This window comes from Mercenaria mercenaria, chromosome 15 (genome assembly GCF_021730395.1).
Source record: "Mercenaria mercenaria strain notata chromosome 15, MADL_Memer_1, whole genome shotgun sequence".
Classification (NCBI taxonomy): Eukaryota; Metazoa; Mollusca; class Bivalvia; order Venerida; family Veneridae; genus Mercenaria; species Mercenaria mercenaria.
The window spans coordinates 71,874,538-71,899,212 of record NC_069375.1 but is presented as its reverse complement, the minus strand read 5'-3'; the positions used below and the strand labels follow the sequence as shown (position 1 = coordinate 71,899,212).

Here is a 24,675-nt window from a genome sequence, read left to right as displayed (position 1 = left end):
CATCTTTTTTTATTTACGTCATGATTTCTTTTCATTTAAAACTAATGTGTTTTCCAATTTCAAGAAATATTGCAAAGTACTAATTGCTTGTACTAGAGATAAATTATTAAGTGATTAATGGGCCCAACAAGATTTTCTTGCCGTATGTAGACGTGGCTTTAATGCAATTTTCAGCTCCTAATTTCTTTATGTAAGCATAATAAATGCCATATTTTTCTTTTATTAACAATTTCCTTTTTCCATTGTCACATTTTAATAACGTCTCTTACCAGCTGAAGAATCCTAAAGCCGCCGGTGTCTACCGGCGAATAATAATGCGGGCTATGCTTTATATTACACCTGTACAAACTCACATAATTAATATAACCTGTAAGAAGATTTTTTGAACAAACAAAATAATAGCAAACTAAGATTTGATAAAGTTTGTTCCCGAAAGTAATGCATTCTAAAAATAACATAACTATTCTCATGAACTTATGACCTGTTGTTTTGTTAAATATTTTATTGTTGAAATGAAACTGTTTTAAAACATCTAATAGAAATACCTTGCCAAACACAACTATATATAAGCATTTAATAAAGAATAGTTGACATGTAAAGGCAATATCTGATCCATTAAAGGCATACCGATGGGTCTCATTTTCCTCCAAAAATACACTTGTCACATATGCAGCAACCAATTGGCCGGTACCCAACTTTACAATTAGGATAGCACACATATTTGTACATTTCCTCGTCGCTGCGACAATGTCGCCTTTCCGCAATCTTTTTTACCACTCTAGGTCCTCCATCTGGTTCACAGATACAACAACCGACCGCATGGTATCCCGATCTACATTTCGGATAGCACAGACCACCGTACTTGTCTTCATCACTACGACATGACTGCCTCTGGAACAAGTTCAACTTGATACCGACATCAGTTTTTCTGCAAGTACATCCATCATCATTGTAGCCGCTTCTGCATTTTCCACAACATCCCCATAGTGTGCAGCAACATCCCTTCCCGTAAATGTGAGCATCACTCCAACAGTTAGTCCCGTCATCACGGAGACCCTGCGGGCACGGGGCTTTGTCAGGCATGCGGCCCGCTCCCCGGCCATACGAATCTAACCAGCAATTTACCCCAAAAGCCCTAGTACCGGGCGGGCACGCTGGTATGTTACTTGGAAAACGCTCACCACCCCTGTTATAGGAACAGTCACCTACAAAAAAACCCAAACAAAACAACTATAATATCTATTTTGATGGGTATGTGACGTCATTTGGGACGTCATTTTAATATATGCCGTCGCGTTCTATTTCAGCGTTTAGTTTTGATGTGCAAAAACAATATTCAGTCTTATTTTTAGTCTTCTGTAGTTCGTCAAAATTGAATGCAATTTTGATAAAAAAATTACATTGTTAGATTTAATCAGAACACATTCTGTAAATAAGTAAAAGGTAAAATTGCGTGGGGTAGATCTACTCTAGATCTGTCGTCCATTCTACAGATAGAGGAGCAACTTGGGCAGTAAAAATGTCCCCACATCTGATGTTCCCATATATAATCAGATTTGTTTTTATTTAGTTGTATCATGTCTTTGAAGTACACAAATTAAATATTTTAGTTAACTATCGACAATTTTTCGTTATTTTATTGATTTTACAAAGACAGCTGTAAATCAGCGACAGATACGTTACACTGCAAATTTTCATTCAAAAGAATATTTTAATATTATACATAATAATATTTGTGTCCGTTATTTACCTGTTCAGACTAAATACTCTTTATAGTTTAATAAGAAATGAAGTTGTTTATATATTATGATTGATAAAATAAATAAAATTGTATGGAAAAAATAACGTAATTTACACAAATATCAGTTGTCATAAAACGCACTTCATATTGGATTATGAAATAAGATCTATATCATCATGTAGATTAATGTACTTGAACTGATGAGGGAAACATACTATATGAACAATATAACTTTTGGTTCTTAGATATATCCTAATAAACAGTCTTTTTGGTGAAAATAGTCTACCCATTTCGTATAAACGTATCTGTCGCATTTTTAAATTGATTAATTGGCGTTACATTTGCATTATATTTCATACATTTTGATATGATTCTATTTGAAAATAAAGAAATATAACACAAAATGTCTATGTTTTGTATAGAAAAACTTTAATTCGAACATCTAACATAAAAAATAGAAATTGTAACGTATCTGTTTTATTCAATGTTTATGATGTCTTATAAACTTCAGATATCAATAATAATACCGTAATCAACTATTTTCTAAAACTTTAAGTTCAGGTAATGATTATTCAAACAATTCAAACATTTTTACACTTTTATAGCACAGTCGTATAACGTATCTGTTGTTTGTAACGTATCTGTTTTTTATATGTTTTCTCAAGTGAAAAAATATGAAATCTGGACTAAAAGTTAAATACTTTAACTCGGATACAAAGTTTAACACGTGTTCTACTACATTGTCCAGTAAAATTTCTAGATAAATGCAATATAAATGTATGCTGAATGAAACACTTCGTAACGTATCTGTTAAAAACAAATTGAAATACAGTGGCAGTTGAACATCATCTTATTTTATTTTCTACAATAAGTTTATATCTTTAATAAATAAATATTTTTTTGATAATCATATCATTAAACATTCAAACTGTCAATAGTCGTTCCAGAACATGCATTACGTACCTGAGTATTTCAAGTGAATAGATGCTGTAACGTATCTGTTGTCCAAATTGCCGACGCAATAGGTACGCGATCAATATACAAATGATTGACACATATTTAAAAAGGCGATGTTTTGTTCAAGATGTATATCATTAACCAATCATTTGAGCATAACAGTTTAGTAATTGTCCCGATATTCAAATTTCAGTACCATACAATTTAGTTTAACCCTAGATCGCCGACATAGATTTTTGGTCTTATGTGCATGTGTTAAACATATGAGTTCGAAAATTAGTTATCTCTAGTGGACATTTCAGTGCGATTTTAGACAGTATAAAACATGCCTCCTTAATTTTGAAAGCAAAATAATGATAATACCAAAAAGTATAGAAAATTTAACTGTGTCGACATGTTTAAATTGGAGTTGCTCCTCTATCTGTAGAATGGAGTATCAGTTGCACGTAGATCTAATTGTTTTTAATTTGAATAAAATTCATAAGAATATCACTTAGATTTATACTTTTATTGAATTTACGTATATATGTAGATCATGCTGAATTATAGCAGATAACTCAACCAACCATGTCCATGTTTAATTATAACAGAAACCATGCTGAATAATAGATAATTCAACAATGGCATAGCAGAGAACTAATAATCAGTATTTTAACTGCTTGTGTATCAATTAATTATTGTTCATTTCCTTCTGTTTTTTCCTCGCTTATTAAATCATACCTCGGGCAATAGTTTTTAACTATTGACTGGAAAGTCATTCAATAAGTGTTTTATTACATGGCATAAGAAATAATTTTCACAATATTATTTTTATTTTTGACGTATTAATCCAGTAAGCATGCGTTTAATATCGACCGGACATATAGCACAGTGTTTGAATCAGCGATTTATGTTAGGAGTCAGGTATAAAAAAATAATTATTGCATACTCGTTTTGATAAACTGGCATTTGTCGTTCGAGTCATTAAACGTAAAGCACTTGGCCATAAAATCAACCCTCTCTCTAACAGAACTTTCTGATTTTTTTTTTACAATATCTGTTACCTCTGACTCTGTTGAGATAAGCCTAGAGAGAATATGGTTTTGTGAGAAAATACCAGTGTGAGTATGAAGAAAGAATTTAACATTATTACAGATTATTTGATCTCAACAAACATTGTAAGTCTATCGTTTTGAGTGTGTGTTCATGAGAGGTAAGAAATGTGTTAGAATACTCAAGCCCCACTCCCTACCGCTGCTCTCCCAACATTGGAGCTATTTCATGATACCGCACGTAATATTATTTTAACTTTAAAGCTGTGGGAGCGTTTCCATCTGACGTACATTGTGTTTCAGAAATATTAAGCTTTATTTTCCCAATATTAACTGCTTGTATCGAGATCATATTTATTTAATTTACTGAAAAATCAATAGCAATAACATCGCGTCTATACATATCATACTATGATCATGTTTTAATGAACTTTCCGCCAAGCTCTTTTTTAAATGAGCCACGCCATGAGAAAACCAACATAGTGGGTTTGCGACCAGCATGGATCCAGACCAACCTGCGCATCTGCGCAGTCTGGTCAGGACCCATGCTGTTCACTTTCAAAGCCTATTGCAATTAGAGAAACTGTTAGCGAACAGCATGGATCCTGACTACACTGCGCGGATGCGCAGGCTGGTCTGGATCCTTGCTGGTCGCAAACCCACTAAGTTGGTTTTCTCATGGTGCGGCTCAAATATTGACGACGACGTGATTGAAGGCGTTTGACACTGACGTCATTCTTATAAGATTCTGTCACTGGTTGTAGGTGCAGATGGGAATTTCCGGCCTCAAGGGTAACTGTTTAGTCGGTAACGAGGCCCAGCCGAGTTACCGCCTAAACAGTTACCCGAGAGCCTGATATTTCCATCTGCACCTATAACCAGTGACAGAATCTATTTCTTGCATACCGATTTCAAGAAATATTAATAAAAGTAAAATCAATCGAACGGCTTTCTTTTTAGATCTATTTCTTATGGCAGTGTATTTAAACAAAGTTCGGGAAACCAACGTCCGTAAACAGGAAAGACGCTTCAAAACAAACAACAATATTTAATTCCGGTTTTGTTTTATAATTTAAGGCGTAACGTTATGATTTTTGATAAGATAACGTGATTTGAATCGAGAAATATACTATCAGGAACCAATGGAAATTGTCAAGGCACCGAGTTTTAAAATAAAATATAAATTAGTACATAAATCTTCTACATATATGTAGTTCGTTATACGTCATTTACAGCACGAGAGTCATCTTCCCGGGCTGTAAGATGGATTTTTCCAGCACCGGTAAATATACCAGAAATGTTTACCCTGCCGGTACGGTTATTCTAGCCGAAACGTTGGTAAAAATGAAAATGACTTGTTATACTTGGTAGTTTTGTAACATTTTCTGTAGACTCATATATAGCAATATTTGTGTAAGTAATAACTCAGTTAATAATGATTTTGTAATTCTAGAATGTTTAAATCTTACCCTCCATTGGTGGTTTCCCTAAAACCATGTAAAACGCGGAAAACGCAGTGATCAGATAATTTAAACTAAACAATAATTCAAATTGAATTACCTCGTTACAATGTTCATAAATGTCATACTGATCGTAACCTTGTACATTTATTGTTGTAAATCTGTTTATTGGAAAGGAATTTACATAAGCTATCAGCTTGTTTTCCAATCCAGGTATTTGTTGTAAAAATTTGTTGTACATGTTATGTGTATGTTGCATAAAAATAATAAAATATTGTTTAAACTAAACTAAACATTGTTTCGGCCCCGTAATGCTAACACTGAGATCAGGCTCGATTACACACGAAGAGGTGATAAAATCATAAAACTCAAAAGTGCGGTCTGCTTCATTTATGATATTTGTGAGTGATAAAGTATCCTCCTTGAAGAAGGTTTGATTTGTTATAGGGTGCTGCATGAACGTTTGTAAATTAAACATAAACACAAACACTGACCACTTGAATCAAAGATTTACGGCATCCATACTTTACTTAACAATACTTGAGACCAAAGGTGATATATGTGATGATAGTTTCACATATATGTGGGCCTATCAGGTACACAAATCAAAGACCTAAAGAGACTGAATAAGGCGGATTAAAGATTGATTAAGCTAATACGCTCGTCTCTTCAGGCCAGAAAGAATCCTTAAGATATTCGACCCGTAATAACATTCGACAAGTTAGGTATTCTGCGCGTGCTATTTCGGCAATCTCCGGCCGGTTTGTACGGGCATTCGTGTCCGCATTCCTAAATTTCCGTCCGAAGAATTCCGAATTGCATAACGACAGTACGTAATTATACGGAAAATGCAGAGAGATTTTACGGGTCCGCTGAGACTTAAAAAACTTGATTTTGCATAGGATATGGTAAAGGCAATTTAATTTTACTTTATTTTCGTATCTTCATTCCGATTTGGTGTACAAATTAAAGACAAACGCCCATCATTAAGACCAACATTCGAAGAAGGCAGCCGCTTATAAAGCTATCCACGTGGAAATACAATATTACATTTGTAGATGTAAATGTGTAAATTGCCCAAGACCACAGAAAATTTTTCTATATGTTCTGTATATACAAAACACAACAAAAACCAGCATTCAGCAGAACTATTCAAATGAAAAAAATCCAGCCATAATAAATATGGGATTGACCTGCTCTTTTTTTTCAACTGTCTTGATTAAAATCACAAATGTATGAAGAAAAGTCTCTATACGGAACAAATGCTGTGGTATGTATTCTTCGAAACCCACTGGAACTGAACTGTTTTTAAATGTGTCTATTGTCATGTTTTGTCGGGTTTTTCTATCTGGTATATTGAGTACATGCGTATATGATTATTTAGGTTTACTTTTCATATTTTTATTATAGCTGCTATAGTAAAAAAATATGAAAAGTAAACCTAAATAATCATATAACGCATGTACTCAATACCAGATAGAAAAACCCGTATAGCATTTCTGCTGTTTACGCATCTTGCCGCTTTTTACCATTGTACATTTTTTTTCACCCCATCATGGGATCGTGACAGTACATGCTATGAGAACAAGTTTACCTATTGACCCAGTGGTCCCATTAGAAATTAAAAGACCAACTTCGATAAAGTGTGGGAGTATACGTCGCGGTAAACAGTATCATTTGACGAGAAAATGTGTCAGCGACACGGAGCTAGGTCGATAGAGCAAGGAAACGGTATTTCGAGGCCTGGTCTGGCTGAACACTTTCACACCTCTCGTAAAAGTTACAAGTTACCTGGGAATTGTCAGTGTTGACAAGTTACCTGAGAATGGTCAGTAAGTTACCTGAGAATGGTCAGTGTTGACAAGTTACCCGAGAATGGTCAGTAAGTTACCTTAGAATGGTCAGTGTTGACAAGTTACTTGAGAATGGTCAGTAAGTTACCTGAGAATGATCAGTGTTGACAAGTTACCTGAGAATGGTCAGTGTTGACATGTTACCTGAGAATGGTCAGTGTTGACATGTTACCTGAGAATGGTCAGTGTTGACAAGTTACCTGAGAATGGACAGTGTTGACAAGTTACCTGAGAATGGTCAGTGTTGACAAGTTACCTGAGAATGGTCAGTGTTGACATGTTACCTGAGAATGGTCAGTGTTGACATGTTACCTGAGAATGGTCAGGTTAATTACCTGAGAATGGTCAGTGAAGTTACCTAGAATGGCAGTGTTGACAAGTTACCTGAGAATGGTCAGTTGAAATTACCTGAGAAATGACCAGTGTTGACAAGTTACCTGAGAATGGACTCGGTAATGTTACCTGAGAATGGTCAGTGTTGACAGTTACCTGAGAATGGTGTAGCCGGTGCTACGAGATGGCAGTGTTGACATTTTCCGAGAACTGGTCATGTTGAACATGTCACCAACTGGTCGTAAGTTACATGTTACTGGATTGTCAGTGTTGACAGTTACCTGAGATGGTCAGTGTTGACAGTGTTACCTGAGAATGGTCAGTGTGACAAGTTACGAGAATGGTCAGTGTTGACATGTTACCTGAGAATGGTCAGTGTTGACAAGTTACCTGAGAATGGACAGTGTTGACAAGTTACCTGAGAATGGTCAGTGTTGACAAGTTACCTGAGAATGGTCAGTGTTGACAAGTTACCTGAGAATGGACAGTGTTGACATGTTACCTGAGAATGGACAGTGTTGACATGTTACCTGAGAATGGTCAGTGTTGACAAGTTACCTGAGAATGGTCAGTGTTGACAAGTTACCTGAGAATGGTCAGTAAGTTACCTGAGAATGGTCAGTGTTGACAAGTTACCTGAGAATGGTCAGTAAATTACCTGAGAATGGTCAGTGTTGACAAGTTACCTGAGAATGGTCAGTAAGTTACCTAAGAATGGTCAGTGTTGACAAGTTACCTGAGAATGGTCAGTAAATTACCTGAGAATTACCTGAGTGTTGACAAGTTACCTGAGAATGGTCGGTAAGTTACCTGAGAATGGTCAGTGTTGACAAGTTACCTGAGAATGGTGCTTAAGCCGGTGCTAGGGGGCGTGGGTAGTGTTGCATTTTCCACTACTGCTCATAAACAGACTCAATCAAACTGAGTCTGCAAGTTTCACTGTTTGCATTGTTCTCTGTGCTTCCGAGGAATCTACTTTCCTGATCATATTGAACAGTCAGTCTTCTGAACGAAGTCAGGTGTACCACATACTATAAGGAATTCAATCCAGGCTTGGAGTGGTCACAAGTGTGCATATTCCATTTGTGCTTGAATTTGTGCCTGAATTTAACTGTTCTTAATATAGGTTCACAGAAAAGCTCTATAGAGCTTATATTAATTGTTTCACGAAGCAAAGAGCTATAAAAATAAATTACTTACCTTTACCTTTTATCTTTGTTTATCTGCAAGTCAATAGTCTGCACATGTCCTTGTATGTTATAGTTAAGTTATTTTTTGTGTGGACGCAGTGGTCGAGTGGGCTAAGACGCTTTCCGACGGAGGTGAAGGCCCCTGGTTCGAATCCTGGCTACTCCCATTGCGGTGTGTCCTTGGGCAAGGCACTTTATCACGATTGCCTCAGTCGACCCAGCTATAGCTGGGTACCAGCAAATTGCTGGGGGTGAGGTATAATTGGTTTTAACTTTTCTTAAAGTAGGGTCGCTAAAAAGCTCTACAGAGCTTATGTTACTTGTTTCACAAAGCGACGGTAAATAAAATTTACCTTTACCTTTACCTTTGCACATGTCCTTGTTTGTTATAGTTAAGTTATTTTTTGCATAACTGCGTGTTATATGTAAAATTTTCTGTTTTGTTTTATAAATACTTTCTCAAAAACTATATATATAAAAAAACAACGTTACAAAGTCCGTACATATTTTATCCCTGTGTTTTTTATGTATTTTGTTAACCGGTTTGGCACGGAATGTACAGGCTTTATTCATCCCAATACCCAAGTTCTGATGACGTTTTACTCATTTCCGGCTAAAAGTTTTGCACGATTTTACATCCAAAATCACGCGATGCAGCAAGCACAGCCTCATGCTTCACAAACAGCTGGTGCTGGCGTTCTTCAAGGACAGACAAGGCATAAAATTGAAGATCTTGACTTTCCTTTTTGTCCAGAAGCAACAAAATATGAAAAATTAGCGAAAATTGGACAAGGGACCTTTGGGTAAGGCAAAGAGCTATAAAAATAAATTTTATACTTCTTTGGGTAAGGCCTAAGTGTAACAATAGCCTAAATAGTTTTCCCTATATATTCTAAATAAAACTGACCTTTTTCAAAGAGCTACCAAACATAGCTAGACCCATTTCAGAGAACAAATCCTTAACTCATTTTAAAGAGTTAGATAAAGGCAGTGCTACATACGGTACCGTAATCCTAGCCTCCGTTCTGATTACGATTCTATTCAGAAATCTATGAGATAGCAATTACGGTAGTATTTAAAGACATCAAAATAGAGGACATGCTAATGAGTCTGTAAAGCTTATTCACTTTATTAAAAGCGATTTGATGCCTGCCTTATCCTTACATCCATTTTGTAGTAAATCTTAACCTATATTAATCGCTCGCAGAAATATAAACATATATAAATCATAGTTACAAAAATATTCTATCTTTTATTTTGATTAACGGTTGTTGTTATTAAGACCATTTGTGTTATTGATACAAAAATTGCAGGTATACTATGAAACGATAGATACATTCTAAACGGTGCCCCATAAATAACTAAAAAACAGCGATCGATAGCACAAAATATGAATAGCATAATTTTACAACCATTGTAATGCAATGACTAACATATTTTATCTCTTAAATACTTCCTAATTATAGTTCCTCATATTTCTGAATACTGAACTCAATCTAGAACAATCAGGATCTACCATGTAGAGCTATGATAAACTGATATAAAATGAGAGAAGTAGGTCATGTATCTACTAAGAGAGATTTCTCTGGCACATTTACTTACTGTAACTGACACAAATCACATACTGTGATCCTAAGCACTACTCATACAAAATTGAGTTGACTTCCCAAAACAACCTGAACTAAACCAGGATTACTCTCAATTGTGTAGCATAATCCATGAATTGTCTATAATTTCATGCAATGAACTCAGAACTTTTTATTTTAATATGTTTCTAATTAATTTTTTTTGATCTGATATAAAATTAATCCATGCAATTAATTTGAACACAAGTTATACACACAAGTTTCAAATGTACCGCTTTGTGCAATATGTGTCCGCCATTGCAGTTGTCACTGATCAGGTATCTCTTCATTTGAAAACATGAATTGTTATTATTGACCTTTTCTGAGAACTTAAACTTCTGGATATGATTTTATCGAATTGATTATGTTTATGTTAAAATAAATGCATTAATAAGTGAATTTTGATCTTATTTTAAAATAACCATGTGCTCTGAACTGTTGCATGACGTCATCCGTTTCTCACGAGAGAAGTGTGCGAGATGTTGCGGTTTGATACTGGTTAGTTAACCAAATGGGGTTTTGCCATAACTTAATGGACGCGACCATCAGAAAACAAAATAGCGTTAGTTAAGTTATGGTAGCCAGAACTATACATCCACAATGGAATTTAAACAAAAACTAGCCCCAATTTAGGCCTCTGCTGCCATGCCAAGTGAAAAATTAGTGTTCAAATACCTGGCAGCCATTACACAACTAGACCAGATGGCTCCCACGCTGGTTCCTTTAGTTTAGTTAGGCCTAAAAAAGTAATTGTTTGTTTCCGGTTACATGCTCTGCTTACCCCCACCCCGAAAAAATAGGGTTGGTAGGCTGGATTTTTGTTTGCAATGGAAAAAAAGCAATGCAATGCAAAAATAACGTTTTCAGGTTAAGTCAGGATACTGGAATCGAACATTTTTTTAGGCCTAGACTGTTGTAAAAGTTTTATTTAGCCTAAAGCAAAGTTGTCTGACCCATGTGGGTCACCGAAATATGGCACTGTAGCAGTGTGTATATAATGTATAATTAGTCTATGATATCGATTGTCTGATTAAGATGGGTATCAAGACATTACACCTCTAGGACATTACACCCTTGGACTTTACTCCTCCCAGGGTTTTTTCTTTTTGTTTTGGGAACATAGCCTATACCCCCAGTATTGGGAATTTTGACGGGTAAATGTTCCAAATTGGGAAATATTTTGTCTCATAGTATATAGTAAGGATGTGTTTAAGCACTTTCTCATACACTTGTTTTACATTGTACAACTTCTTTAACATACTGCCGTTACAAAATTGTCCATAATTTGGTCAATATTTGTGCAGTTTTGATGAGTTTTTTTTTCAGAATGTAGATTGGGAATTTTTGCATTCATTTTGGGAAAAATACATACTTTTTGGCGTTGGGAATATAGCTGAATAACGGCTATAAAAACGGCCAAAAAAAACCCCTGCCTCCAGGTATTTACACCTTGAAATAAATAAATAAACCCTAGGACTTTACACCTCCCTTATTTATATACTACAGATATCTATTGTGTAGGCAATGATAATTATTGATTATTCAAGTTTAATTGATTTGATTAAATAGAAAGTGTTTGTCACATGAGTAATTGATGATTAAAAGTTAGGCTGCTATATTAATCTACTGTTGATAGTAAATTAAATACAAAGAAATTTTTAAAGTAGAAAAAGTTAATTGTGTATTTTTTGTATACTCTCAACTTAAAATATTTAACTTAATATAATTTTTATTCTTTTTTAAATGTTTTAAGAATGAATTCTGGTTCAAAATTTATTCAAGTTCAGACATATAAGGTTATTTTTTTCAGATTTATTATTGTAACAGTATTCTAATTAATAACTCATTTTTAAACATATTGTGAATTTTAATTGATCACCTTAGAATTAAATGTCAAATATTGTGAAGGAAGAAACATTATACATTAACTGATACGAGTATTTTTAGCTTGACTATTCATAGAATAGTAGAGCTATTGGACTCGCCCATGCGTCGGCGTCCGCGTCCCGATTTGGTTAAGTTTTTGTATGTAAGCTGGTATCTCAACAACCACTTGTGGGAATGGATTGAAACTTCACACACTTATTCACTGTGATAAACTGACTTTACGAGCATGAATTATGGTTTACGACGTTATCCTATGTTTTCGCTCGAAAAAATAGGTTAGTATTTGAAAAACCTGGTTTCACATTTGAAAAACCTGGTTTATCGAACGTAAACTTAAGTTCACACTTGTAAATCCAAGTTAATGTTCGTAAACATAGGTTCTTGCTCGAAAATATAGGTTCAGGTCCGTAAACTATGGTTCACGGTCGTAAACATAGATTCACGTCCGTAAACATAGGTTCATGTCGGTAAACATAGGTTCATTGCCGTAAACCCATGTTCACGCCCGAAATTCATTGTTGATTCTATAATCCTTATATATCGACTGTAAACCATGGTTTACGTTTGATAAACTAGGTTTTTTCGGTTGAACTATGAGTTTCGGTCGTTATTCTATGTTTACGATCATTATCCTATGTTTACCCTCATAAACCCCGGTTCACGGTCGTAAACCATAGTTTACGAACGTGAACCTATGTTTACGACCATGAATTGGGGTTTACAAGCGTGAACTTACATTTATGAGCGTGAACTTTGGTTCACGGTGTTATCCTTTGTTTTCACTCGAAAATATAGGTTAGTATTAGAAAAACCTAGTTTTACGTTCGTAAAACCTAGTTTATCGATCGTTAATCCTAGTTTTTCGACCGTGAACTAGGGTTCACGTAATTATTGGACAATTGGCTTGCCATATAGTTGCAAATCGATAAACACGGTTTTACGAAGGTAAACTGTAGTTCATGGCCATAAACCTAGGTTCACGCTCATAAATATAGGTTCACGACCGTAAACATAGGTTTACGGCCGAAACTGATAGTTGATTTCATAATCCTAGTATATCAATCGTAAACCAGCGTTTACATTCGATAAACTAGATTTCTCGATTGAACTATGAATTTCGGTCGTTATCCTATGTTTACGACCGTAAACTTGGGTTTACGAATGTGAACCTATGTTTACTAGCATGAACTATGGTTTGTGACATTATCCTATGTTTTCGCTCGAAAAAATAGGTGAGTATTTGAAAAACCTGGTTTTACGTTTGAAAAACCAGGTTTATTGAATGTAAACCTAAGTTCACGCTCGTAAACCCAAGTTCACGTTCATAAACATAGGTTCAGGCTCGAAAATATAGGTTCAGGTCCGTAAACTATGGTTCACGGTCGTAAACATAGGTTCATGGCCGTAAACCCATGTTCACGCCCAAAATTCATTGTTGATTCTATAATCCTAATATATCAACCGTTAACTATGGTTTACGTTTGATAAACTAGGTTTCTCGATTGAACTATGAGTTTCGGTCGTTCTCCTATGTTTATAGGTTAGTACTCGAGAAACCTAGTTTTATGTTCGAAAAACCTGGTTTATCGATCGTTAATCCTAGTTTTTCGAACGTGAACTAGGGTTCACTTAATTATTGGACAGTTGGCTTGCCATATGCGGTATGTTCGCAGCATAATCTAGCTATAAAACCAATAACAATTGTTCAAACTATGTCAGTATCAAATATCAAATTTTTTTTTTATTTGTCAACAGTAGGTTACAGTATATAGCATAATGGTATAAGAAATATTCTATGAGTAGGTAATTACATACTTATTTATTTGAAAAAGTTTGTATTATTTAAAACTTGTATAAAGCCCTGTCCCTTGCCATGTTAGATTTCTTTAAAGAAATTGTCTATTCTTCAATTTGAACAGTACTGTGGAAATATCAAATAGTTATTATCCCATTCAACTGGTTTATGAGACAAAAGACAATCACAAAGAATGGAGATCTATGTATTTTCAGTTTCAATACCGTATTTTGTTGTGTATAGGTCGCACTTTTTCTACACATTTTGCTGCCTAAAAAAGTTCCTGCGACCTATACGACAGAACATTGCCAGCATAATTTTTGGGGTCAGTTTTCTGACCGTAGCTCTCGTAAAATTACGTGCACCTGTTACATACGAACAGAATAGATAAAAAATATCTATATCGGCAGCTTTTCAACCAATAGCGGTTATTTTCAATAAAATATATCGTAAATAACCCTTGAAGACTATTAAAATTAAGAATTACTTTAATTCAATAATGTTTTTGCTGTTTGAATTACATTTGTTTCTACTTTCGTTTTAATGGATGCCATTGACAGTACTCCGGGTTGGATAAAATCCGGACAGATCCGTCCTCAATTCCAAAACATTGTTTATATTAATTCTTAGCGTAATAAAAAAGTTGAAAGATATCTTTTTTTTTACTTTTAAATTTTTAAATAAAAGAGAAAAAAAACATCCAAAAAGATATTTTGTTAATCTTTTTACTCAGAACGCGGTTAATTACATGACGCGGAAAGGTGTTATAATTACTGTGCAAACAGTTCACACTTAAACTTGCATAATTGCAGAATGTAAACACAAACCGACTGCTGCCAATCAGTGTCAAAAAGCCGCTTTTCTTTGATTCTAGATAGTCTGTTACCAATACTACCATTGGTATGAAACGGTTGGGATCGAAAATAACACTGTGCGATTTCCACCAATCAGATTTTGATAATGATTCAGTCCCCGGTATCAATATGGCCACCGCCATAACTTTTTTGCCGGTAAAATCCGAAATTTAACTGCGACTAATATGCTTTAACAACACAGTATTTACCCTGAGGGGTACCAAATGTTTAAAGACTCTATAGTTCTCACTCAGTTTTATTAATGTTCTGGCCATAAGGTCTTATGGCCGAAACATTAATAAAACTGAGTTAATAAAACTGAGTGAGAACTATAGAGTCTTTAATATGCTTTAATTTTCCGGCCATTTCCAGGGCAAAAATTAGATGCGAACTATCCATTACCGCGACCTATACGCACCAAAATACGGTACCTGTTGCGAATTTCTGCAAAAAGTCGACTTATTTATAAATTTGTCTTATACTACAATGATATCACAAGTGAAAAATTCATCAATGATTTATCGCAAAATACTGCTGCATTTGTTGAAACTGTCACTATAAAGACCTTGGTTTTGTGTTATTGACTTACATCTTATAAATATTTAAGATGCGATAATGACCATCTTACATTTTTTTGGACATATTTTGCATCATTGTTATTGGTATTATAGCTACTTGCTACTTGCAGCTATATATAGAGCTAGATTTAGCTATATAGCTAATTTGTGACTTTTCTGGGACCTGATTACAACATAATAATCTTAAGCCACTGGGGACAGAAACATAGCTCTCTGTCTATAACCAGCCCAAGAATGCATAATAAACCGGCTGCTCATGTGAGGCCAAAAAGAGAAAATTCTTTGTTTCTGGAAACATGCTAAAAAAAATTAGGGTGGGTAGGTCGGAATTTTTTTATTACTATTGAGGGAGGCTTTTCGGAAATTAATTTTGTGTCAAAAAATAAATCCAAATTAAGGGGGTTAAGGGGGTTATGTGTTTAGAGCATCAGTAAGTTGATTTCTAATATCACTGGCCATGTTTAAAGCATAAAAAATGCAGTTTTGTAACTTTAGTTAAAATGTTGAAAAAATATTCTCCAAGGCCTTAAAAACATTTATGGTCAAGCCAAAAATTTACGGTAGTGTGGGATACCGGAAACAAACAATTTTTAGCTCCACTGTTCGGAGAAATGGGGGGCTATTAGACTCGCCCTTGCGTTGACGTCGGCATGACCTTTCTTGGTTAAAGTTTTTCGGCAACCTTTGTTTTTCTGTCATATCTTTGTTACTATTGCATATATCTTACTGTAACTTCACATAAACATTGTCCATCATACAAACAAAGTATTTGCAGGGATTGGGCCCATTATATGTAAAGTCAAGGTCACCAAGGTGTTACGTAGGTTATTTGTAAGGTTAAAGTTTTTTGACAACCTTTGTTTTTCTGCCATACCTTTGTTACTATTGCTTATATCATACTGTAATTTCACATAAACATAAAGATTGTCCAGCATACAAACAAAGTAATGTTGTGCAGGGGCTGGGCCCATTATACCGAAGGTCAAGGTCACCAAGGGGTTATATACCTTGGTTATTTTTAAGGTTAAAGTTTTTTGGCAACCTTTTTTTTTGTCATACCTTTGTTACTATTGCTTATATCTTACTGTAAGTTCACATAAACATTGTCCAGCATACAAACAAAGTATGTAAAGGGGCTTGGCCAATTGTACCCAAGGTCAAGGTCATCAAAATGTTATACTTCGGTTATTTTTAAGGTTAAAGTTTTTCAACAAACTTTGTTTTTCTGTCATATCTTTTTACTATTGCTTAAATCTTACTGTAAGTTCACGTAAACATTGTCCAGCATACAAACCGAGGTCAAGGTCACAAAATTGTTATACTTAGAATTTTTTTCATGTTATTTTTTTTTGAAATACACATCTTTGGTACCAGTATTAAGAGATAATGACTTGAAATTAAAGATATTTCTTTAGTAAATAATCATCATCTGCTTGTGTGGTAACAATCCCCATAACTCAAATTTGTGTTCTTGACAGAATTATTCCCCACATCCGTGCAGTCTGGTTAGGATCCATGCTGTCTGCTAACAGCATCTCTAATTACAATAGGCTTTGAAAGCGAACAGCATGGATCCTGACCAGACTGCTCGGATGCATAGGCTTGGCTGGATCCGTGCTGTTTGCAAACGCACTATGTTGGTTTTCTTGTGGTGCGGCTTATTTAAAATAAATTCATGGTGTATTCTATGAACAGATCTTAAAATAGTAAAGGTTTCTGTTGTTCATAGAACTATGAACTAATTATAAACAGTTGAAAGTTTTTTTATTTTTTCGTATTTTGTTTTGTAAGTTAGATAGTTTATACTAATTTATTTTAGCTTGATTGTGATGAAAGCTTCAAGCTTATTTGAACCACTCTTGAGTCCGCTTACTGGAACAACCAGTACGGGTGTCATATGAAAAGTCATGGTTGTGACTACAGCGGGGCTGAAACCAATGATCCCTGGATTGAATGGCTGACACCTTAACTACTACAGTTTATTGTTTGAGCATGTTTTGTGCTCTTTTTAAGGTCATAAAAGGTCGAAACTTTAATATTAATGAGACCACATACTGACCGTGAATCATTATAATTCATGGATTTCGTGGTTCAGCACAACCAAAAACTTAAAGTCTCAACGAACAAATTTTGCCTGCAATAATGTAAATTGTAATGTCACTAAAAATGTCACTAAAAAGACACCATAGCTGTCCGATCTGGTCTGTAGTTGTGTACATGTGGTAGTGCTGACCTGCAGTTTTTGTGTAGTTTATGGAAGCTCCATCAAAGATAAACATAAGTATGCATCGGAACAAAATCAACTATTTCATTCAGACATTTTACTCGGGGTTTGTTTACAACATGCACATCAAAGTAATAGTAGATAATAGTAAATACTAAAAATGAAGTTTGACGTAACGTCATGTGCCAACCGTACTATGCTACGGCTGTTATTTGAATTTTTTTTCGGCCCTCCTCTGCAGTGTTTATATTTACTGACATGTAATAAACTGCTACTACTTTGGAACTATTACATATTTTAAATTAATTGCTAGATTTGTGTCCGATGCATTATTACCCAATTCACATTACACGTTTCTGGGTAGGAAATAACACAATGCACAAGTTCAACAGCTTGTAATTTTTGATGCATTCGTGCATGCATTTTGCAAAAAAAAAAAAAACCTCCAGTCAGATGAATGTCTAGAAGGATTTTGCAAAAACACATTTTTAGCAAAATAAGATAAGTAAATCTATGATGTTTTTTGTTTTTTTTAAAGATGCAATACTATTACTAGTTCTTGTTAGAAACATGATCAAATGATTAATGTAATGAACTTTATATTAGGACTGGGATGATTACTTGGTTAATTGGATCCGATTCAATTACTAGGTGAAACCAGTTTAAGTTTTGCAAAACCACTAATCGCTCTCGAACAATAAACATCACGAACCATACTTTATATTTATATATTTCTTTGACCAACACAGACCCGCAGTATATACTACTACTATATTGCCGTTATAACACATCAACAGAGCATAATCACTAGTTTCGGATTTGCCTAAAATACACCAAAATATAACTTATTAATTATCACGCTCCTTCCAAACAATAAAGTTTGTAAGTTCCTAATGAAGTTGTGCAAGACTATAACCCAGGTGCTATGGTTTTGACTTTTGAATTTGCGCCGACTTCTCTTGTTTAATATTTCACAATTTCATTAAGTTTTGCAGATTAGGTATCGTATGATTATAGGTAACATGGTCGTTATTTGGCACATGATCACTCCCTAATCTCCCATGGTAATGCTGTCTGACATGTGTAGGTGTAAGGACAATAATTGTACTAGGTCTAATTCTGTGGAATTATGAATTTCTTTTTTTTTTCAAAAATTGAAAATCCACAAATTTACATCCCCTCGAAGCAGCCGTTTTGACTAAAACCACGAAATTTCGTGCCACGAAATTAAATGATTTCACAGTAATGAAACTTGTTCATGAGAGTTGAGGTCATAAAAGGTCACTGCATCATCAGAGTTAACAGAACAAAATGAGCAGAAGTGTCTTTTCATAAATGGAACATCTTTTAGTATAACAAAAAATGCTTTTGTAAACTATATATTCTGTAAGTACACTTTTAACATGAAGATTAAATTTAAGGTTTCTTTATTTTATAAATATGTTTGTTATACAAAAACTGTTTATAAGAAACTCTGTATATAGCAACAGATTTGGGTGGTCCGGAGGTCAAGGAGTTTCAAGTTATTACTCTATCTCATCCCTGGCTTTGTAAATAATCTAAATACACAAAAAGAGAAAAGGCAATTTTAGTAACTTAATAATGTTATTTTTCTATTTTAGGGAAGTGTTTAAAGCCAGAGATAGATCTACCCGACTTGTGGTTGCTATGAAGAAGGTTCTCATGGAGAATGAGAAAGAAGGGGTAAATATATTTTCCATTCTAATATGCTAATTACCTCTGTTAAAACACTCTTACGCTAGAATGACGTTACGTTTACGTGCGATGACGTCGAAATTTTTGTTACGACCAAGAAAGAGCGCTTCTATATTATATCTAATGTTTGAGATTAAGGGCATATTAGAATCGAAATAATTTATAGCACAAGCGTGCTTTAAGACTATTTATACACTGGGATGGTAATACGTCGTTCAAATAATTTCACTCGGGCTGCGCCCTCGTGAAATTATTACGTCCGACGTATTACAACCATCGTGCATAAATAGTGTTAAAGCACTCTTTTGCTATAAATTATTTCTTAATTATTTGTCTTTACTGGTTTGGGGACTGTCGGATTATGCTGCTCTATTCTGTCATTGTCATTCTTCCTGTCTGTTCGCACTTAATTTTCATTATTGCTACTGATAGAATTCGATAGTAAAACAAATATTTACTGTTTGTGCCTGCCTGCTAAATAGCTCAGTAAGGAGTGCGCAGATCTTCGAGTCACAGGATTGTGGGTTCGATACCCAGGCAGGGCATAATTATGTTCTCTATGATGATTTGATAAAAGACATTATTAGACATACTTGAGGAGAAACAGGTTCGTACTGGTACAGAACCCAGGAACACTAGTTACGTTTACTGCCTGCTGTTGTATAGCTGAAATACTGTTGAAAAACAGCTTTAAACCCAAAACAGACTATCAAAATTTTTGCTTTGGAATAAACAGAGGCCAAGGGGGCCACCATACCCCTCAGATTTGTTAACTTTACATTACGAAATGTTTATTTCCTATGACAAAAAAGTATTAGGGGGTAGTGATCACTCCAATGATAGCTCTAGTTTCCTTTCACTATCCAGCATCATGATATCAAGCATGCTGTCCCCTGGTACAGCTGTTGTTTTCTCTTACAGCTGTTGTTTTCTCTTACAGTTTCTTTCATCTTGTTTTTCTTGCTGATGTTTTGTTGTATAATATCAAATATTTGTGTGTTACACATGTTTATGGTGGTGAATCACATTTGAGCAACATTTTATGATATTTTCCAGTTTTTATATATTCTAAGAATCGTAAAAAAGACCCATTGCATAGAGTTACATCACTATTGGACATATATATTTGACAACTTCTTATGAATTTTTTTTTATTATTTCCCTTTTATATAAAAGTATTTAAGATTTGTCTGTTTCTTTTGATTTCTATAGCATTCCTTGTTTTACAGTTGCATTTGATCAGTATTGGAATATTTCAACCTGGAACAAAATTTTTAAACAATGTAGGGGTTCGTAATTCAACTATTTTCAATTTGTTTTGGTTGCTTTACTGAGATGGACAAAGGGAGATAATAACAATTATATAAATTCACATTTCTAATTAGATTTAGCAAAACATAATGATATTCTCTTTTTTTAATGCAAATCTTTGACACCTTTAATACAATAGTGCTTACATATTCAAGTTACATATGTATTCCATTGGCAAAGTATGTTTATTAAATTCATACTTACCGGTATGCTAAAATGACGCTATCTTGGTTGGGCAGCCAGGATAGGAAAATCAAATTTAGAAAATACTTTCAGTCATAATCTGATATGTATTGAGAATGGAACACAAATATGTGGAAATGATGAGCTGATTAAATTTTGAACAAGTCCATTACTTGACCAAAGTTTGATTAACCACTTTTATGGCTATACAGTCAAACCTGTCTATAAAGACCAACCTTTGGAGAGCCAAAATATGGTCTTTATTGGGAGGTAGTCTTTATTCACAGGTTTAAATACACTGTAAATGTTAAAATGGGAAACAAAGGTGGTCTCTGTTCAGAGGTGGTCTTTAACACAGGTCTGACTGTATATTGTATTTGTATTTCAGTTCCCAATCACAGCATTACGAGAAATTCGTATTCTGAAGTTACTGAAACATGAAAATGTTGTCAACCTCATTGAAATCTGCCGAACTAAAGGTAAAACTTTAAATAGGACGGTGTTTTGTTTATTTGTCTGCAAATATGAGACTAAACCATTAAAATGTACAGAATGGAGAAATTCCTTCCTGATGTTTTCTCATGCGCAGTGATTAACATAAGGTACTGGTAAACAAAATGTGATGTTGCAATACTTTAAATTTGGCAGTTACTACATAAATGTCTGAAAATGTAAGTCTATGTGGAAATCCTTAGGTGTACATCAAACTTTTGTTTCAGATTAAGTGCCATTCTCCAGTGGATTATTTTATTCAAAAATATTTTTACAGCAACATCAGGCTACTTTTTGCTTCAAATTTGCTTTAAAAGTTCAGTATTGATTGTTAAAGATAACCAATGCCCATATTTCAATAAGTTTTTTTTTTAGATACAGCTGTAGTAAATTCAATTGTAGACATCAAATATTTGATTATATACCTGTACAAAGTCTGTAAAAAATCTGCTTGTATTTCACAATTAAATATGAACAGACAGACAAAAATTCCGTATTGTACCTTTAAAATTCCATATAGTACCTTCCGTATTGTATGCTGCCAGACTATTTCATTAATATGCATGACCTGACACATTTCTATAAAAAGCTTGCATAAAAACCTCACTATGTTCTATTTAATATCGATAAACATTGAAGATTTCGTTCAAGACAAAACAAGAATTAAAATAGTAAAGGTATATAATAAAAGGGTCATTATAACAGTAGCTAGATCTGGGACTTTGTATTCGGCTTGAGTGGATTTTGCAAGGTCGGATCACACTCGGCGCTTGCGCGCCTGTTGAGATCCGATCTGGCAAAATCCATTCGAGCCGAATACTGCATCCCGGATCAAGCTACTGTTATAATAACTCTATTATATTTAGCTTAATTAGAATAGATGTATAAATTAATAGTGTATTCAGAGCTACTTTCATAGTTAAATATACTGCAGTACGGGTTAATTGTTAAGAGAACTTCCATATTTTTTTAGTGGTTGTACACATTTATAAATACTCTGTTTAGTTTTAGGTGGACTAAGTGTGTACTAGTTTAAATCAGATAATACTTAGTACTGTCCATGCACGTGAAATACTTAGTACTGTCCATGCACGTGAAATACTTAGTACTGTCCATGCACTTGAAATACCTAGTACTGTCCATGCACGTGAAATATGCACGTGAAATACTTAGTACTGTCCATGCACGTGAAATACTTAGCACTGTCCATGCACGTGAAATACTTAGTACTGTCCATGCACATGGATATGTTTATTTTATGTTTACACAAACTGAAGTTACTTGTCATATTTTATGATATGAGATTTGTATCTAGTAAACCTTTAAAAATGTTATATTGTTCATCTTTTTCAGCTAGCCAATACAATCGTTTCAAAAGTACCTTCTATTTGATCTTTGAGTTCTGTGAACATGACCTTGCTGGTCTGTTGAGTAACACAAACGTGAAGTTTAACCTGGGAGAGATCAAGATGGTGATTAAACAGCTTCTAGAAGGTCTTTACTACCTTCACACCAACAAAATACTGCACAGAGATATAAAAGCTGCAAACATTCTTATCACAAAGACAGGTATTCTCAAGCTTGCAGACTTTGGTCTTGCCAGAGCACTAGATCATATTCAAAAATACACAAACAGAGTGGTTACTTTGTGGTATCGGCCGCCCGAGTTGTTGCTTGGGGAACGGAATTACGGGCCTGCCATTGATATTTGGGGTGCCGGTTGTATCATGGCGGAGATGTGGACTCGAACTCCTATCATGCAAGGCAGGAATGAACAACATCAGTTACATCTGATCAGTCAACTCTGTGGGTCTGTAAAAACCGACGTGTGGCCAGGCTGTGACAAACTGGATTTGTTTAATCAAATAGAAATTCCTCAAGGTCACAAAAGAAAGGTTAAAGAACGACTTAAGCCTTATGTTAAAGATCAGTTTGCACTAGATATATTGGATAAAATGTTGACTCTAGACCCGGCTAAAAGACTAGATGCTGACGGAGCTTTAATGCATGATTTCTTCTATGAAGATCCCCAGCCACAGAACCTGACACACATGCTTTCCCAGCACTGTACGTCCATGTTTGAGTTCCTAGCACCACCTCGCCGCATGCAGCAGGGTCGCCCTGTCACCCAGAAAGTGCCCCAGAATATGGACCAGCACTTTGAACGTGTGTTTTAATGGAGACAACCTTGAATACTGAATTGCAGTTTTAAGTTGCTTGTTGGTTATGAAGTCTTTCATTAATTATACTCGAGTGTAAAATATAAGTGGTTTAAAGTAAAACCTAATTAGGTCATCATCATATGAGGATACTTGGATGTTTACCGGTTGTTGTTTGTAATGTACTGTATACTCTCTTATTAATGCCCCTAAGGGCATGATGAGGGGGGCGGGGGCATTTATTAAACTGCATGTAGAGTATTATTTACATTTTTTATTGAATATTAACTTTTAATACAAGTTATAATTAAGGAATTTTAAAGCTATAACACTATACTGCTGGTATTCGTTTAAATATTACAAACTAGAATAATTGGTTTAGAAAATAAATGTTTTTTTACAATAGACATTGGCATTTGATGCTGTAAAACCTAAAAAATGTAAAAAAAAAAGTATTGACTACTTACATGAAAGTAACAGCAATATAGCTGACAGAAATTTACCAAACTAAGTTTGGCAAATATGCAAAAAACCTGTTTAGTGAATATCATGTGCACATCAAATAGGTGGAGATAGGTAAACTATAACAAGCTGTACAGCTCCTGAAACATGTATGTAACTGATGACAATGTGTAGTTACAGTTGAACATGCTGTAGTTACAGTTGAACATGTAGTTACAGTTGAACATGTAGTTACAGTTGAACATGCTGTAGTTACAGTTGAACATGCTGTAGTTACAGTTGAACATGTAGTTACAGTTGAACATGCTGTAGTTACAGTTGAACATGTAGTTACAGTTGAACATGCTGTAGTTACAGTTGAACATGTAGTTACAGTTGAACATGCTGTAGTTACAGTTGAACATGCTGTAGTTACAGTTGAACATGTTGTAGTTACAGTTGAACATGTAGTTACAGTTGAACATGTTGTAGTTACAGTTGAACATGTAGTTACAGTTGAACATGCTGTAGTTACAGTTGAACATGCTGTAGTTACAGTTGAACATGCTGTAGTTACAGTTGAACATGCTGTAGTTACAGTTGAACATGCTGTAGTTACAGTTGAACATGTAGTTACAGTTGAACATGCTGTAGTTACAGTTGAACATGCTGTAGTTACAGTTGAACATGCTGTAGTTACAGTTGAACATGCTGTAGTTACAGTTGAACATGTAGTTACAGTTGAACATGCTGTAGTTACAGTTGAACATGCTGTAGTTACAGTTGAACATGCTGTAGTTACAGTTGAACATGCTGTAGTTACAGTTGAACATGCTGTAGTTACA

General features: G+C 34.7%; 2 protein-coding genes across 2 annotated transcripts; one reads left to right on the top strand and one right to left on the bottom strand.

Moving 5' to 3' along the window:
* Positions 1 to 469: 469 nt before the first annotated feature.
* Positions 470 to 5,317, bottom strand: LOC123558533 (uncharacterized). Its single transcript, XM_053525673.1, has 2 exons — positions 5,199 to 5,317; positions 470 to 1,205 (listed from the first exon to the last, which is right to left on the bottom strand). Exons 1-2 carry the CDS (start codon positions 5,224 to 5,226, stop codon positions 637 to 639), a joined length of 597 nt encoding a protein of 198 aa, XP_053381648.1. The 5' UTR covers positions 5,227 to 5,317; the 3' UTR covers positions 470 to 636.
* A 3,860-nt stretch (positions 5,318 to 9,177) lies between these two features.
* LOC123558522 (cyclin-dependent kinase 9-like) lies at positions 9,178 to 24,034 on the top strand. The gene is made up of 4 exons (XM_045350399.2): positions 9,178 to 9,368; positions 19,151 to 19,232; positions 21,127 to 21,217; positions 22,584 to 24,034. The coding sequence occupies exons 1-4, from the start codon at positions 9,217 to 9,219 to the stop codon at positions 23,405 to 23,407; spliced, it is 1,149 nt and encodes a 382-aa protein (XP_045206334.1). The 5' UTR covers positions 9,178 to 9,216; the 3' UTR covers positions 23,408 to 24,034.
* The last annotated feature ends 641 nt before the right edge of the window (positions 24,035 to 24,675 follow it).

Excerpts from the sequence above, each read along its gene's own strand:
- LOC123558533 (XM_053525673.1), bottom strand. The coding sequence starts at position 5,226 with ATGGTTTTAGGGAAACCACCAATGGAGG. Across the intron at positions 1,206-5,198 it reads AGGGAAACCACCAATGGAGG|GTGACTGTTCCTATAACAGG; the intron begins GTAAGATTTAAA and ends GTTTTTTTGTAG.
- LOC123558522 (XM_045350399.2), top strand. The coding sequence starts at position 9,217 with ATGCAGCAAGCACAGCCTCATGCTTCACAAACAGCTGGTGCTGGCGTT. Across the intron at positions 19,233-21,126 it reads TGGAGAATGAGAAAGAAGGG|TTCCCAATCACAGCATTACG; the intron begins GTAAATATATTT and ends TTTGTATTTCAG. Across the intron at positions 21,218-22,583 it reads TGAAATCTGCCGAACTAAAG|CTAGCCAATACAATCGTTTC; the intron begins GTAAAACTTTAA and ends CATCTTTTTCAG.